Below are 16,184 nucleotides of genomic sequence, written 5' to 3'. Positions count from 1 at the left end.
CTTCCCCTATATGCCCAGCCTCGGGATTGGAAGCCAGTCCTGCTCAGTGCTGGCTCTGATGAACAGGGGAGTGCATTATACCCTCTAAGTATAAATCACTGCTTCTGGATCTTTTTCCCAGTGCTACATGGAATTAGCTATCTCTAAGGCCTAATTGGAGTCATCAGCAGCTTCCTTAGTAACAATTAGTCAACACCAGTGTCCATCAGCCTCTACTATAGAGATTGGGAGTGGAGGGATGGAAGTTGATTCAGAGGCAGTAATGGGAGATGTCACATCATCTGCATGTACAGACAGAGATAATCAGTTTTCAGGTTTTTCATATCCTTCTATCGGTTTCTATTTTAACTTTGAACTTTGTCATGTAAAACCAAGGCTAAAGACACCCAATGGTTTGTTAACAAAAACAAATAAGTGTAAAGCAAAGCCCTCTTCTTGTACAGCTGTGATAATATTAGAGCATTGAACAACTCACATTCCTTTTCCTGGGCACATATACAAGAACAACACGCCTATCCTATCCCTCCTGTGCCTTTGGACAAGGTGCCCCAAATCACTCTGTTTGAGAAATTTTAAAGTTCTTTAAGGGGGTTTTGGTGATAGAAAGGACATTTAATTTCATTAGTGTAAGGGCCAGGGGTAAGGAACCTGTGACTTCAAAGCCACATGTGGCCCTTTAGAGCCTCAAGTGTGACCCTTTGATTGAATCCAAACTTCACGAACAAATCCCCTTAATAAAAGGATTTGTTCTGTAAAATTTGAACTCAGTCAGAAGGCTGCACCCAAGGACTGAGAAGGCCATATGTGGCCTTGAGGCCAAAGGTTCCCCACGCTGATAGGCAATGCTTTTCACTATAACTTCTAGCGTTGGAAAGGTACCTGAGGAATTTGCCCATGGCCACGTAGCTAGTATAATCTGAGGGAGAACTTGACCCTAAATCCTGTCTCTCCAAAACCAACTCCAGCCACATCATCATGCAATCTTTGAGATTATGAGAATAGAAGTAGAGGTAGTGTTGGGTGTATAGTCAGGAAGACAGCAGACTTGTGTTGGTCTGATGCTAGCGGTATATATGCTAGCAGTGGATAGAGCATTGGACCTGGAGCCAGGAAGACCTGAGTTCAAATCTAGCCTCAGATACTTCCCAGCTGTGTAACCTTGGGCAAGTCACTTAACTTCTATCTGCCTCAGTTTCCTCGACTGTAAAATGAGGGTAATAATAGCACCTAACCTCCCAGGGTTGGGTTGTGAGGGTCAAATGAGATAAGATTTGTAAAGTGCTTGGCACAGCACCTGACAGAACAAACACTAAATGCCAGTCCCCTTCTTCCAAGAAGCCACCAGGCTTATCTCTCTGAGCCTCATTTCTCTTCTATGTGAAAGGGAGATAATACCTGTAGCACTAGTATGGCCTCAAATGTTTGCTTTGGGACACAAAAAAATTTGAATGAATGAATGAATAAATAAATGAGAAAATATTAAGCATTTACTATATGCCAAGGTAAGCTCTGGAGATATGAACACAAAAAGACTTCCCTTCCCTAAAGGAGTTTTCATTCTATTTCTAATAGGGAGAGATGACATATATAAGAGGAATATTTTGGCATGAGTGCCTGAAATTGTAACAGAGTCACCACAGACACATTCTTTTGAAGGTCTGGGCTACCTCTCAAGCTTGCAGACTGGGTCTCCAGCTTGTAACAACTACTCACAGATCCTTAGGGTAGTGGAATGGTCCAGGTCTCCAAAACTACAGTTCAAAAGACCCATCTGGGGGCAGCTAGGTAATATACTGGATAGAACACTGGTCCCGGAGTAGGGAGGATCTGAGTTCAAATCTGGTCTTAGATACTTAATTGGCTGTGTAACCCCGGGCAAGTCACTTAACCTCAATTGCCTAAAAAACAAAACAAAACACAAAAGACCCATCTGGTGAGTTTAATAGCCGAATAGTCACAGTTCAAAGCAAAATATTGACTATAGTAAGAACTGTAGCTACAGAATATCCCTCCTCCCCATTAGCCTGGGGGGACAATCTTTCACATATACACACATCACTGGAAACAGGGAACAAATTGAGAGTACACTAGCGGTTCCTGAGGCACCACCATCAGGACCCATGTGACCAGGGCATCCTGTGCCCTTTAGTAGTGCAGGGCCCTGATGTCATTTCATAGAGCCCTGCTCCATCCCAGGCATGGCATCTCTTCTGGGTTAAGATGTTCAATTGGGATCCCAAGGTCTGCTGCCTTCCAGAGCTCTACTCTCAACTCCAGGGGGTAGTTCTTGATTGAACCCCAAATCGCCTCTGCTCTCAGAGGACTTGTGTATTAAAGCTAATTCTTGTGTTGAATGTGCCTCTCTGGACTGTACATATTTCTGTTTTCTTCCTTGAACCACTGAACTCTGAACTACTTCTTCCTTTAGTGGTCCCTGTTGATTGAGTAGCTCCAATGGTAGATGACATGGATGATGATGGGTTTGGGGAAGAAAAAGAAATCTCTGACTGAACTCTGGTAGGAGCTCAGAGCTATATTCCACAAAGCCTCCCAGACCTCACACTAAATCAAACTGTCCTGAAAGCTTGGCAGACTTAGTCTTTTTTTTAAATAATTTTTATTTTTTTTATTAAGAAGCATTTATTTTTTTCTCCCTCTCCCATTTGAAAAAGAAAAGCAAAACCCTTGTAACACACATAGAAAAACAAAATTAATTCCCACATTGGTTCTGTCCAAAAATATGTGTTATTCTGCAACTTGAATCCATTTCCTGGAATGGTAGCTAGTCATTGCATCCACCAGAGTTTTCAAGTCTTGGTTTTGTTTACTTCATTCTGCATCAGTTCATACAAATCCTCCCAGGTTTCTCCAAAACCATCCCTTTTACTTTTTATTATGACATAATGGTCTTCCATTATATTCAAATGGCATAATTTTTTCAACCATTCCCCAAATGATGAGCATACCTTAAACTTTTCCCATTTTTTGCCACTTTAAATAGCATTGTGCTTGTGTACACATGAATCCATTCTTTCCTTGATCTCTTTGGGCACAAGCCTAATAATGATATCACTAGGTCAGAGAACATGCAAAGCTTAGTAACTTTCTGGACCTAGTTCCAAATTGTTTTCCAGAATAGCCTGTACCATTTTGACAACAACAGAACATTAAAGTCTGTTTTCCCAAAATCCATTCAAGATTTGTCTTTTTTTTCTTTCCAATTTTGCCAATTTGATGAGTGTGAGGTGAAATCTCAGAATTGCTTTAAAATGTAAATTTCTGTAGTAGTGATTTGGAGCAATTTTTTATATGGTCCAGGATTAACTTTTTTTCCCCCTTTTTTGGAGGGGAGAAGGCAGGGCAATTGGGGTTAAGTGACTTGCCCAAGGTCACACAACTAGTAAGTATTAAGTGTCTGAGGTCACATTTGAACTCAGGTCCTCCTGACTCCAGGGCCAGTGCTCTATTCACTGTATCACCTAGCGGCACCTCCCCGTCCTCCCCCCCCCCCCCATTAACTTTTTTAAGTCTTCCAGGAATGTGACCAATGGCTAGCTGCCCCTCCTATTTAATCAGATTACTCCTCCCCACACTCTGTAAACAGTGACAATGCCTACATTATCAATATTTTTACTTTATAAAGTGAAGTGCACCCAACAATCCTTGCCCTGTAATTTTACAATAACAATTTGGGACACAATACAACAACAATAACAATTAGCTAATTGCTAATAGTTAATAACAATTTGGGACACAATACAACAATAACAATTAGCTAATTGCTAATAGCATTTTTATAGTGCTTTAAGGTTTTCAAGGCACTTTACATGTGTTATCTCATTTGATTCTCAGGACACCTCTGTGAGGGAGGTACTATTATTATCTATTATACCATGACAGATGAGGAAACCGAGATTGAGGGAGGTTGTGTGAATTGCTTAGGGTCACAGAGCTGGTAAGTGTCTGAGGCAGGATTTGAACTCAAATCTTCCTGACTCCAAATCCAGCATTCTGTGCATTACCCTTCTTCTTGCCTTACATTTGTGTCTTACAAAGAAAGCTTTTAAACATACATGCTTGAGAAATAAACAGGGCAGGTAGTATCCCCACTTTATAGTTGAGGAAACAATACTCAGAAAGGCTAAGAATTTGTCCAAGTTCACACCAGAGAAGCTAGAACTCAGGTAATCTGCCTAGTCCAGTGCCCTGACAGGATGTAAATCCTTGAATGTGAAATGAAACGTGAGTAAAGGGGTTTATGTTGTGTAGGGTGGTGTGAGTGTATAGGGGGATGTGGGTGTGTAAGAGGGTGACAGTGTTAGTTTCTGGGCCTATTAACCCCTAATCCAGAGACTGGATTGAATAGTCACAAAATTTAAAAATTGCATTTCGGGGGCCATACAAAACCCACCACTCCATCTCTCCCAGGCAATTCCTGATAAAACTGTACCTGCTATCACATCTGACAGCTCACCATCAATGAGGCAAGGCAAGGACAGACTCCGTTGTCGGAGCTCTCTGCCTCTGAATTTCCTTCCTGAGCTCCCTAGGGCATCCATGTAACTAATTGGGGCAAAAAACCCAGAGCTTCACAAACTGTTTGGCCTCTCCCCATTCAAACCCAATGATCCAAAGACCCATCATTGGCCAGAGTCCAAGGGGATTTTTGGCCAAAAGTGGAATTGTTTCTTTCCTCTGAGGATTTGGCTAGTCACACGCCCGACGCTGCTGCACACGCACTGTGCCCCCTCCACTATGCTCTTTCCTGAGCTGCTCTGGCCACGGGTCTGAGACGGGTGTGGCTGGAGCGGGCTCTAGGACCCTGAGGTACCCTGGGGCGGCTGGACACTCCTATAAGCCTCAGGCTGTCTGACAGTCCAGCACAACTGCTTCAGAATCCTTGCCCGCACCTGGCTGGCCCGGGCGGGCGGGGTGATGGAAGGCCTGGTCCATTTGCTTCTGTGGCTCAGCTCTGGGGGTAAGCGTCATCGCCACTGATCACTTGTATCCTACACCTGAGGGGCCCCACATGGCCTCGCCCAACCTTCAGGAGGCCGGGACAGGACTGAGGACAAGCTGAGTCTTCTGGCCCTCTAGCCCAGAAGCTCCTACTCTCCTGCAGCCTGTCAGGGTGGAAGGGGAGTAGGCAGGGGCGTTGAGAGGGACCCGGGAACAACCTGCACCTCCCAGGTCCACGATAGGGCGTCTTACAGTGGCCGGGGCGGGTAGTGTGGTCCAGATGACCCCTCCACTTTTCCTATGGTGTCTCTGTTCTCCAGGGGGCCCCTCCCTGAGTAGTGCACCTGGATCCAAGTCCCAGGAGATCAGGGGCCCTGCTGGCTCCGGTCTTTTTCACTTGGGTTAGATTTGAGACTCTGGGGAAGCTGGAGGAGACTAGGTTTGAGGGCAGCTGGGGGAGAATGATGTGAGTGGGAACTGAAGATTGATAGGGAAGTGGCCCAGCCCAGCAGGTCACTGAGCTGATGGGGAAGCAGGATCAGTACATCTCGGAGCTCTGGATTCTGCCCACCAGGAACAACAGAAGGGTCAAGCGCTTGGGAGAAGGAGAGGGAGACGGGGAGTGTGACGTGAGGAGGGGCCATACAGATGGATATGTCTTTGTGCGCTTGTGGTGAGGGTCTGATGGTTTTGCCAAAGCAATGTGTCAAGAGGGTTCTGCCAAGGGCTTCCTACCCTAATTCTTATTTCCCTGACCAATGAAGCATTTCTCTCTCTCCCCTTTCCTTATCTTGCTTTGAAGGTAGAGGGCTCTTTAACCCAAGATTAGAGAGCAGGTTTTGAGGGGTTAAGCAGTAAAGCTGCCCACTGGGTTAACATCACAAGGATTATAGGATTTTAGAGAAAAGGCCTAAGACCATGTAGACCAAGGGTTCTTAACCTGGGATCTACAAGCCTGTGGATAGATTTCATGGGGTCCAGCTAACTTGGAAGGAGAGAAAATTACATCTTTATTTAATTATCATTGGGTTTTTTTTTGTAATCCTTTGAATTTTATTTTATTCTGAGAACTCATCTATAGGCCTCATGAGACTGCCAAAGGGTTTATGACAAAAAAGGCTAAATATCTCTGAGCTAGACCTAATTTTACAGTCCAGGAAAATGAGGTCCAGTTCCTTGCTCAGGGTCACACAGCCGTTAGCGATAGGGCTGAAAGTCAAGCCAAACCCATTTGCCACACCTTTCTAATCCACGCCCCACTCCTCCTGTCATGTCTGTATTTCTTCTGCAGGTGCCATTTTCTGCTCCTTGAGTTCCAAGTCTCCGGTCCCTTCCCTGCCACCTTCTCCTCTGACGCCTCCTGTCCCCAGACTCGAAAGGACTGGTGTCGCCTCCCAGAGTGGCACTCAGGAGCCATCAGCTTCCCATGACCTTTCCGGTGAGACCGTGGGTCTCCCTCGCTGTAAGACTTCCCCTCCCTCCCAAACCCCGAAGTTCTACTCCCGTTCCCCTAGTCTCAAACTCCTGACCCCGCGTTCAGACATTTCTAGCCTACCGCCCCTACCCCCGCCTCACACCTCTAACTCCTGGGTCCCCCAAAAGGAAGCCACGTTGGGTTTGTTTTTGCAAGCTTTTCTAGACATCAACTATGAGCAGCCGGACAAGACATGGGTGGGGGACGCGAAGCCTAAAGGTCCGGACAGCAGTGACGCTCTCTTTCCACCTTCTTCTCCCCACTTTCCTTCCCCCCTGTTCCCTGGACTAGACGGGCAGTGGCTATTCTCCACCTGCGGAGCTAGCGGGAGGCGCGGCCCCACGCAGGCGCAGTGCGACGGTGCGTACGCGGGCGGCAACGTGGTGGTGACCGTGGGAGCAGAGGGCTCCCTCCGAGGAGTGCAGCTCTGGAAGGTGCCGGCCCTCGACCGTTATCTGTAAGTGCCTGGGCTGAAGGAGCACAGGGCGGAGGCTTAGAGTGATTCACGCCAGCCCAGGCACTGTGCTGGTCAAGGGACTGCCCCAACTGCAGCGAGGAGACATAAGTGAGGAAAATAGAGAGAAACGGAGGACGGATTCCGCCCGGTTGAGAGCTTTCAGAGGTTAGGGATCCATCAAGCTTAGGATCTTTGGCTAGAAAACTCATCCCAGGAATCCTGACCTGGCCTGACCTCACCCCTTTCTCCTCCCTGCTCCCGACTCCAAGAAAAACAAGACACCAAAACTTTATGGAGATGGAGATATGTCTAGTGAGCAAATTCACCCTAAAGTCACCAGCGTAGGCACTTAGCCCGAACCTTAACTTTCCCATGGGGAGGAATCCGAGCCCAGGATAGGGATGGCTAAGGAGCCAAGTCCGGCTTCCCCCAGGATCTCTGCCTACGGGGCCGCTGGAGGCAAAGGCGCCAAGAACCACAACTCCCGCGCCCACGGGGTCTTCGTCTCATCTATCTTCACCTTGCGCCAAGGGGAGCTGCTCTACATCCTGGTGGGGCAGCAGGGAGGGGATGCCTGTCCCGGAGTGAGCAAAGGGGGGTATGGGAAGGGGCCGGGCGGGGGAACGGAGACCGCCTAGAGTGTTTAGGAAGCGGGGTTAGGAAATGGGGAGCTGTCGAAACCCAGTCTGTTCCCTCCTTGTCCTGTCCCACTCTGTGCTGGCAGGGAAGCCCAGAGAGCCAAGACGTTTGCCTCGGGACGTCTTCAGCAGCGGAGGAGGAAGAGAAGGCGGCTGGAGCCCCAGGGTTCCTGGGTCCCAGGCGCTGGGCTGGAGGGGGCGGTGGCGGTGGGGGCGCCTCCTACGTCTTCCGGGTAGGTCCCATCTACTCTCCCGCCGCCTCCAGGGCTCCCTGGAGCCTTCTTCTTGGCTCGTGTCTCCATCCCTAGGACCCGAGGGCTCTCCTTCATCCTCCGGCTCCACGTGAAGGAGGGTCCTTGGGAGACCGACCTTCTGACCAAGCGCCCATGACCTTCTCAGCAGCTTCAGTCCGGAGAACTGGAGCCCTTGTTGGTGGCTGCGGGCGGCGGGGGCCGAGCCTACCTGAGAAGACTACAGAGAGGCCCGCTAGGGGCGATTGTAGAGAAGCTGGAAAATCGGACCTCTGCTCCTGGGAGTGGTGGGAGGGGCGGGGCCGCAGGTGAGAGGGCGCCGGGGGCCCTAAATGATCGCCTGGAGTGTGGAGTCAGTCCCCACTTTCCTTGGGGCTGCCTGATCCAGCTCAGGCTCTTGTCGGTTCGCAGGTGGAGGAGGCGGGTGGAAATCGGGGGCTCCCTCGGCACAGGGCGGTCGCTCGCTGCTGGAAGGAGCTGAAGGCGGTCAAGGCTGTCCCGGAGCCTGGGCTGCGCTCGGATGGGCTCCAACTGGCGGCTTTGGGGGCGGGGGCGGACCCTGCACCGCGGGAGGAGGCGGCGGAGGTTACCGGGGTAGGTGACTTCCCAAAAGGGCTGACACAGAAAGAGGTCTCCCTGAGTTATGGGAGTGAGGAAAATCAGTAGCTCGCCCTATCCTTGGGCACCATAGGCGTGGCCATGATTTATGCATATAGATATAGATTTGTGCAGGAAAGAGTGCATCATTTCAGGAATCGAGAGTTACCCAGTGATTTGGGGCTTCGGGGTGAGAGGAGGAGACAGAACCAAACAGTAAAATACTGTCTTTGGCTTGTGAACTCTTCCATCTCCCCCATTTTCCCTTTGAGAACCCTGTTCTGGGATCTACCAGGCAAATGGACATCCCCTCCAGAAGCCAAAAGAATCCTGATGCACGGTCCTGCAGTTTATCTTCATCCCTACCGTCGCTGTTCGTTTGAATATGACGGGGTTTTTCCTGGCACCCCTGAAATCACACTACATCTTATTATAAGCCCAGTAAGAAGGGACCCATTCTTTAGAAGCATGAGAGAGGCATCCGAGAGAAAGACTTATGAACATGCATAGTGTGATTTCAAGGCTGCCAAGAAATCCTTTGTTTCATAAACAAACATCTCTGAAAATGTTGGAGTTGAGACCAGTGTGATTTCCTTTCTCCCTTCATAGACAGACAATGGGATTGTTATAACACTCACTCCATACTTTCCTCTAGAAACCCCTCAGTTCTTCATTGCCCAATATCCCTGTTCCCTTTCCTCAGATTTGCAAAAAACAAAAACAACACACAAATCTGTGCTAGATGCCCTCCCCTTTCGGACCCCAAAGTTTTGTAACTAAGTTCCACCGAATCGTTTCAATAACAATGGGTTTGCAGTTAAATGACCTGGTTTGGAATTCTGTGTGATACTGGGAATATTACTTAAACTCCCTGAGTCTGAGTATCCTTATTTGTAAAATGAGGAGGTTGGACTCTGTGACATCTAAGGTCCTTACCAGCTTAAGTCCTATGTCTGTCATACGTCACATGTCAGATGTTTGTATCTCCATCCCTTCCTCCCTCCCTCCACAGGGGGTGATACTTCAGAGACAGATGATCTCTGGACAGATGGAGAAGATGGTGTTTCCTTTGTACATCCCAGCAGTGAGCTGTACCTGCACCCTTTGACAGGTAAAAGGCCGTACTCTCCTCACATTCCTAACCTTTACCCTTAACCTTCTCTGAAGTCCTTTGCATGCTCAATGTAATAACTACAGCTGCATTTACTGTTATTCAGTTCTATCCAACTCTTCGTGACATCTTTTGGGGTTTTCTTTGCAAAGATATTGGAATGTTTCACCATTTCCAGCTCATTTTTACAGATGAGGAAACTGAGGCAAACAGGTTAAGTGATTTGCCCAAGGTCACATGGCTAGTGTCTGCGGCTGGATTTGAACTCAGGTCTTCCTGACTCCAGGACTAGTGCCCTACCTACTGCATCACCTATATGCCCCTAGCTGCATTTATGCTGCATTTACATACATTGTCTCATGTGATCATCACAATAACCCTGCCTTTGAGATAGGTCCTATTATTATCACCATTTTATAGAGAAAAGTAAGTGAGTTGTCTTGGGTCATTCATTGAATATGCACCTAAGACAGTTTTGACTAACCAGGTCCTGTGCTCTTTCCCTTATGCCACATTGTACTCCCATAAGATATATTGGGTCTGAGGTCCAAAGGGAGCATATGTCTATTTTGATCTGAGCAGTGCTTCACTGAAAGGTGTATAGGCTGTTTGTTAATTGAGACTGGGACCTTCAAGGCTATGAGTTCTCAGGGCTGTTCTGATAACCCCTTATTCTGTCTGCAACTTTGATAAATCCTGGTACACCTCTAGGCATATGACTATCCCTAATGGAATGGCAAGAAGGGCGCTCTCTCTGTCTCTCTGTCTGTCTGTCTGTCTCTGTCTCTGTCTCTCTGTCTTTCTATCTGTCTCTCTGTCTCTGTCTCTGTCTCTGTCTCTCTCTGTCTCTGTCTCTGTCTCTCTCTCTGTCTCTCTCTGTCTCTCTCTGTCTCTCTCTCTCTCTGTCTCTCTCTGTCTCTCTCTCTCTCTCTCTCTCTCTCTCTCTCTCTCTCTCTCTCTCTCTCTCTCTCTCTCTCTCTCTCTCTCTCTCTCTCTCTCTCTCTCTCTCTCTCTCTCTCTCTCTCTCTCTCTCTCTCTCTCTCTCTCTCTCTCTCTCTCTCTCTCTCTCTCTGTCTCTCTCTCTCTCCCTCTCCTGTCCCCCTGCTTTGTGGCAAGTCTTCCCCAGGCTCTTCCCCTTGACTCCATATTACCTTGACATTTCTTGTTCTGGTGCTCAACAGTCATGGAGAACCATGGTGAGGTCCATATCAAGGTGCACCCTAACTGCAGCCACTGTCCTTTGAAAGAATGTCATTGGAAGGCTGAGCTCAGAGAGGCTGTTTGCATGTGCCCAGAAGGCACCCTGTTGGCTGGAGATAACTTTACCTGCACAGGTACCACCCTCCCCTTCCTACCTCTCCTCAAGGTATATCACCTCACCCCAATCCCTCTTCCAGCACGTTCAGATAAAATCACACAGTCTAAGGTAAGATAGGGCTAAGATACAGGAAAGATGGACAAAGAAGCTGCATTTCCTCATCTTCTTCCAGTTGGGGTGAGGCACAATCCATTAATGATTAGACGGTGCCTGGGACTTTGCCCCAAACTACCAAAATTTTGAAGAAAGGTGCTGATAACATTTTTTTTGGTCCTTCAGCAACATAGAAACAAACATGCTTAGAACCTAGCTGCCAAGAATAATTAGTTAAAATAGGAAACCCCACCCCTCAAACACACCAGGTAAGCTCTTCTCCAACCTGGCCCTGCTTTGATTTGAAGTTGCCTTACAGTGTTCAAGGATCTCTGCCATGTTCTCCACCCTCTCCCTATCCCATCCCAGGGAACATTTTGTTCCAATTGCCCCCAAGTGCTAGAAATTGCTGGTTGTAGCTGTAAGGGTACCTTACTTTGAATAACCTTCCAGGTTGGAAGGGTTCAAGTTGTTTCCTGGGAAACTCTTTTCCTTCCTGGGGTGTTTCTCATATACACAGAGTTAGGGGGTCTAGCCATAATCAAGCTTCTCTTCATAGAACTTCCCACTCCTCTGAGTCCTTTGATTCTGACCATGGTGTTGGTGGTGGTGACTTCAACCCTGAGCCTTCTCTTGATCTGTGGAGGTCTGATAGTAGGTAAGGAGCACCTACTGGACAGGCCACATAAGATTCCATCAGAGATTGAGCCATGAGAAGGCAAAAGAGCCTATGGGAGCCAAGCCCAAGTGGGCAAGACCTCCAGGAGGAGGCAACCTTCTTGGTGGAGGAGGGAAGAGCCTGGGAGATGGGTTTGGTGATATATGTGCTATGTACAGTCCCATGCTTGCCATCCACAGCATACCAGCAGAAGTGGTGGGGCATGTGGGGGACAAGCCTACCAGGCACCGAGTTCTCTCTCAGCAAACTTCGAACCTCAGCCATCAGAACTGCCCCCAATCCCAACTACTGCCAGGTTGGGCTTTGTCCACCCCTGCCCTTGCCCCTACCACCAGGGCTTCTTGAGGTTCCCAGAGGCAATATCACTCTACTCAGGTGAGACTACCTCACCCCACACCACCCTCCTCCCCATCCCCCTTTCCTTCCTTCAAACCTTCCACTGCACTCGTTCCTTGCCAGACAAAATTATTTTCCAGGACTTGAGTTTTAAAGAGTGGGGGAGGTTTCAGGGGGCTACTAAGAGCTCAGCTACTCCAGGTCCACCCAGCCGGGTATGCAATAGGCGCTCGATAAATGTCTATGAATAAATGAAATACAGGTTCTTGCCAGTCTTTTGAGATTCTTCCCAGATCCCTGGCCTTTCCCCTGATTTTGACTTGTCTTCCTACAGAGCACTGGGACATGGTGCCTTTGGTGAGGTGTATGAGGGGTTGGTGGTAGGCATTGCTGGTGGCCCTACCCCACTTCAGGTGGCTATCAAGGTGAGAAGTCTAATCTAGACTCAGGATGCCCAAGATGATCATAAAATCACAGACTTGGAAGGAACTTTCAAAACCTTCCAAAGCCAAGCCCATCATTTTATGCCTTAGGAAACTGAAGCTTAAACTAACCTGGGGTCCCAACTAGTGTTTGTCTCCTACTCCATCCTCTACACACTTTACTATAAAAGGGAGGACTGAAACGAGCATTTATTAAGCGCCTACTATGTGTCAGGCACAAACATCATAGCATTTTATGGTAACGATGCTGGACGGAGGAGTGCCATATATGGGTACTAGGATCTAGAAGGGGAAACTAGGGGGACCAGCTTCTCTCAGTTGATGTTGACCCAGTTTCTCCCCCGGAAGATCATGGAGTCTTTCCCTCATCCAATCTCTTTCCTCTTTCACCTTCTCCTTAGACCCTCCCTGAACTCTGCTCCCAACAAGATGAAATGGATTTCCTGATGGAAGCTCTCATCATCAGGTATCCTTTAGGGCTTGGGGGATTGGATGCCCAATTGAGAGAAGGAGACCTAAGGGGAGGCAGTGGTACCTTCAGACTCCACTGGTTTCATGGGCTCATTCCCAGTATCTGGGGGTGGGGATGAACAGAGGGGGCATCCCTCACTCCATCTTCTCTAGCACCTAGAAAGTTGTATACTGGCACGTATGGGTATGTGCGTGTGTGCACATCTCTTTCTCTGTGAGTGTATTTTTGTGCCTGGTTGTGTGGTGTTGGTTTGGTTTGCACACTTGTGTGTGCACATTCATGTGTGCCCTCAGTAAGTTCAGCCACCAGAACATTGTGCGGTGTGTTGGGCTTAGCCTCCGGGCTACACCTCGACTCATCCTGCTGGAGCTGATGGCCGGTGGAGACATGAAGAGCTTCCTGAGACACAGCCGGCCTCACCTGGTGAGCACCCCTCCCTAAAATAAATACCTGTATCCATGAAATCTTCTAAGTGACCTCCTGACTACTCCCTAGCTCCCACCTGGAGATGCCAAATTCCCCATCCAGCCTAGATAGTCTCTGACTCATCTTTGGCTCCATCCCAAGTCCCCATCTCTCTGGCCTTTGGGTGCTTAGATGGAGTGACCCTCCATCCTCCCTTGGTTCCCAGGGCCAGCCTTCCCCTCTAACCACGCAAGATCTACTTCACCTTGCCCGTGATGTGGCCCAGGGCTGCCACTACCTGGAAGAAAATCACTTCATCCACAGGTTGGGGAGACTAGGGGGAGGGAATATTGGCTCAGGGGGCACAGCACCTTAGCCCTAAGCCCCATGGAATCTTCAGGTCTGACTGTACATCACAGGTTGGGAAAGACAGATAAAGAGGAAGGAAATATCTTAGGAAGGAGGGACAGGAAGTCCCTGTATCCAGGGGCCAATAATGGGCAGGGTGGTTGGGAATATCTATCAAGTACCTCCTTTCCTGGGAATTGAGGCAATGGCTCTACAGGGATATTGCAGCCCGGAATTGCCTCCTGACCTGCAGTGGACCTGGCCGAGTAGCTAAGATTGGTGACTTCGGGATGGCTCGGGATATATACCGGTGAGGGGAGTTGGATGACACCTAAAAGAGGGAAGGAGAATGTACCTATAAATGGCTGGAATAGCAGGAACACAAGGGATCACATGTCCTGCGGAGGATGTGTTGGCACCAATTTCATGCTTCCTTTTTATAGAGCAAGTTATTATCGAAAGGGAGGCCGTGCTATGCTACCTGTCAAGTGGATGCCCCCTGAGGCTTTCCTGGAGGGCATATTCACCTCTAAGACTGACTGCTGGTAACAGTATCCTATCAGCCCAACCCTGGGAAAAGGCATTCTGGGCTGGGCTTTTCCTTTGCTTCACAGGACCCTAGCTGGTGTCCATCTAGGGCTTGAACATGGCCTGGAGTGACGGGGTCTGGGGGAGGCAACCTGATCCAATAGCTTGAGGAGAAATGTCTGAAGATGTAGCTATTGTGCCCAGGTGGTGTCAGGCTGATTCCTGACTGTGGCACAGGTCTTTTGGGGTACTGTTATGGGAGATCTTTTCACTGGGCTACATGCCTTACCCTGGTCGCACCAACCAGGAGGTGCTGGATTTTGTCATTGGAGGAGGCAGGATGGACCCACCTCGGAACTGCCCTGGTCCTGTGTGAGTAATGGGTTCTACCAACCGGTGGATGATGCCCAGAGAGGTGGGGGGTGGGGGGAGGTGGGAGCACTTAGCCAGCCACTGGCTCAGGCCAGTAATACCCAGATTCACTCAGGTACCGGATCATGACCCAGTGCTGGCAACATCAGCCTGACCACCGGCCCAACTTTGCTAGTATCCTGGACCGGCTCCAGTATTGTACCCAGGTGGGTTGGCACAAGGAGGCTTCATACTGTTTATTCTCTGGGGTCCAAGGAGCATAGACCCAGAGTTTGAAGAGACCTCAAAAACTATTTAGTCCAACCCCCACATCTTACAAATAGGAAACCAAGACTCAGGAAGGTCATGGGACTTACTCATCACACAGGTGGGATTCGAACCCAGGTTCCCTGATTATAGAGCTAATGAATGCTCTTTCCACAACACAATGATGCTTCTCCTGAGGAGGTCTCAGGTCACACATAAGGGAAACTATGGAAAGAGAGAGGTCTAAGAGACCTCCTCAGGTCCCTGAGTAACATTATCCCCTTTCTCAGAACCAAATTTCTCCATAACAATGAAATTAGGCACAACCATCCTCTTCCATTCCAGGACCCCGATGTGCTCACCACACTTCTGCCAGTGGACCTAGGGCCAGCTCTGGAAGAAGAGGGGGTCTCTGTGCTGGGAAATGGTTTCTCACACCCTCTTCTAGCTACTGGCAGCATGAACACTCCCCAGCCTCAGGAGCTACGGGTTGACAATCTTGAGACTTGGGGAGTGAGTTCCTCTGGCTCCAAGCCCCCTAAGCCCAAGGGGCTCCAGCTGCTGGACAAGAGGCAGAGTCTATGGAATCCCACATACGGGTCCTGGGCCTCCCCAGGTGCTGAGGGTGAAGACTCAGGCATTGAAGAGAGCAGCACTTCCTCCCCCAGCCCCTCCCCTACCTTTCCTAACCATCCTGGTCTCCAAATCCCAATTCCCTCCTGCCCCTGATTCACGACCCCCGACACGTGTGAAGATGGGTTATGCTGCTTGTCAAGGTGGGAGCTGGGAGACAAAAGGGGAATGTCTCAGGCTGACATGGAGGCACCTAGCCCATCATAAGCCAGCACAGTCATCTCAGCTTGACCCCCTGCAGCTCGTTTCCTGAAATTGTGTCAGGCCTGGGTCTCCAACATGGGGGTTCTTTTACCTTTGCTGACTCTGCCCTCTGAACATGTATCTATAGTGCACCGGAATAAAAAATTAGGTTATTGTGTTGGAAGGGTAGAGCCAACTTATCAGCTAGGCTCCATTGCCCAAGCTGCTGCCCAAGTGAATGGCTACAGGCTGGACCAGGAAAGACAAGTCTGGGTCCCCCATCTGGCTGCTTCAGGCTGACTTTAGACCTCACCATCCTTTTCCTGCTTCCAAGGCTTCACCCTTGCTTCTGGGCTTGGACAGACAGTACTGCTGGCTGGGAGAGAAAGGGGTGACAGGATTACAGATTATGTTGGGTGGAACCTCAGAGGTTGCAGAGCTCCCTCCCTCAGTTTACAGGTGAGGAAACTGAGGCCCAGAGACATTAAGCAACTTGCTCAGGGTCACACAGCTCATAAGTGTCTGAGATAGGACTGGACAGCCATTAGTCTTCTTTTTACACCACACTGCTGGTCAGGTCAGGACTTGATAACAGCCAAAGTTTCTTTCAAATCCCAAACTGCTGGATTCTAGAGGAGGGG

The 16,184-nt window shown here is 49.0% G+C and overlaps 1 protein-coding gene across 1 annotated transcript; it reads left to right on the top strand.

The window, feature by feature from the left end:
* The first annotated feature begins 4,935 nt into the window (after positions 1-4,935).
* On the top strand, positions 4,936-15,456 carry LTK (leukocyte receptor tyrosine kinase). The gene is made up of 20 exons (XM_069105691.1): positions 4,936-4,978; positions 6,251-6,409; positions 6,725-6,890; positions 7,324-7,474; positions 7,615-7,761; positions 7,931-8,087; positions 8,191-8,373; positions 9,389-9,487; positions 10,669-10,821; positions 11,458-11,556; positions 11,757-11,952; positions 12,248-12,338; positions 12,758-12,822; positions 13,122-13,251; positions 13,460-13,557; positions 13,799-13,891; positions 14,025-14,126; positions 14,347-14,481; positions 14,597-14,687; positions 15,073-15,456. Exons 1-20 carry the CDS (start codon positions 4,936-4,938, stop codon positions 15,454-15,456), a joined length of 2,742 nt encoding a protein of 913 aa, XP_068961792.1.
* Positions 15,457-16,184: the final 728 nt, after the last annotated feature.

Source organism: Petaurus breviceps, unplaced genomic scaffold (assembly GCF_028583685.1).
Source record: "Petaurus breviceps papuanus isolate PSGF00001 unplaced genomic scaffold, PetGlider_PUasm1.0 77, whole genome shotgun sequence".
NCBI classification, from domain to species: domain Eukaryota; kingdom Metazoa; phylum Chordata; class Mammalia; order Diprotodontia; family Petauridae; genus Petaurus; species Petaurus breviceps.
This window is presented reverse-complemented; position numbering and strand designations above follow the sequence as displayed.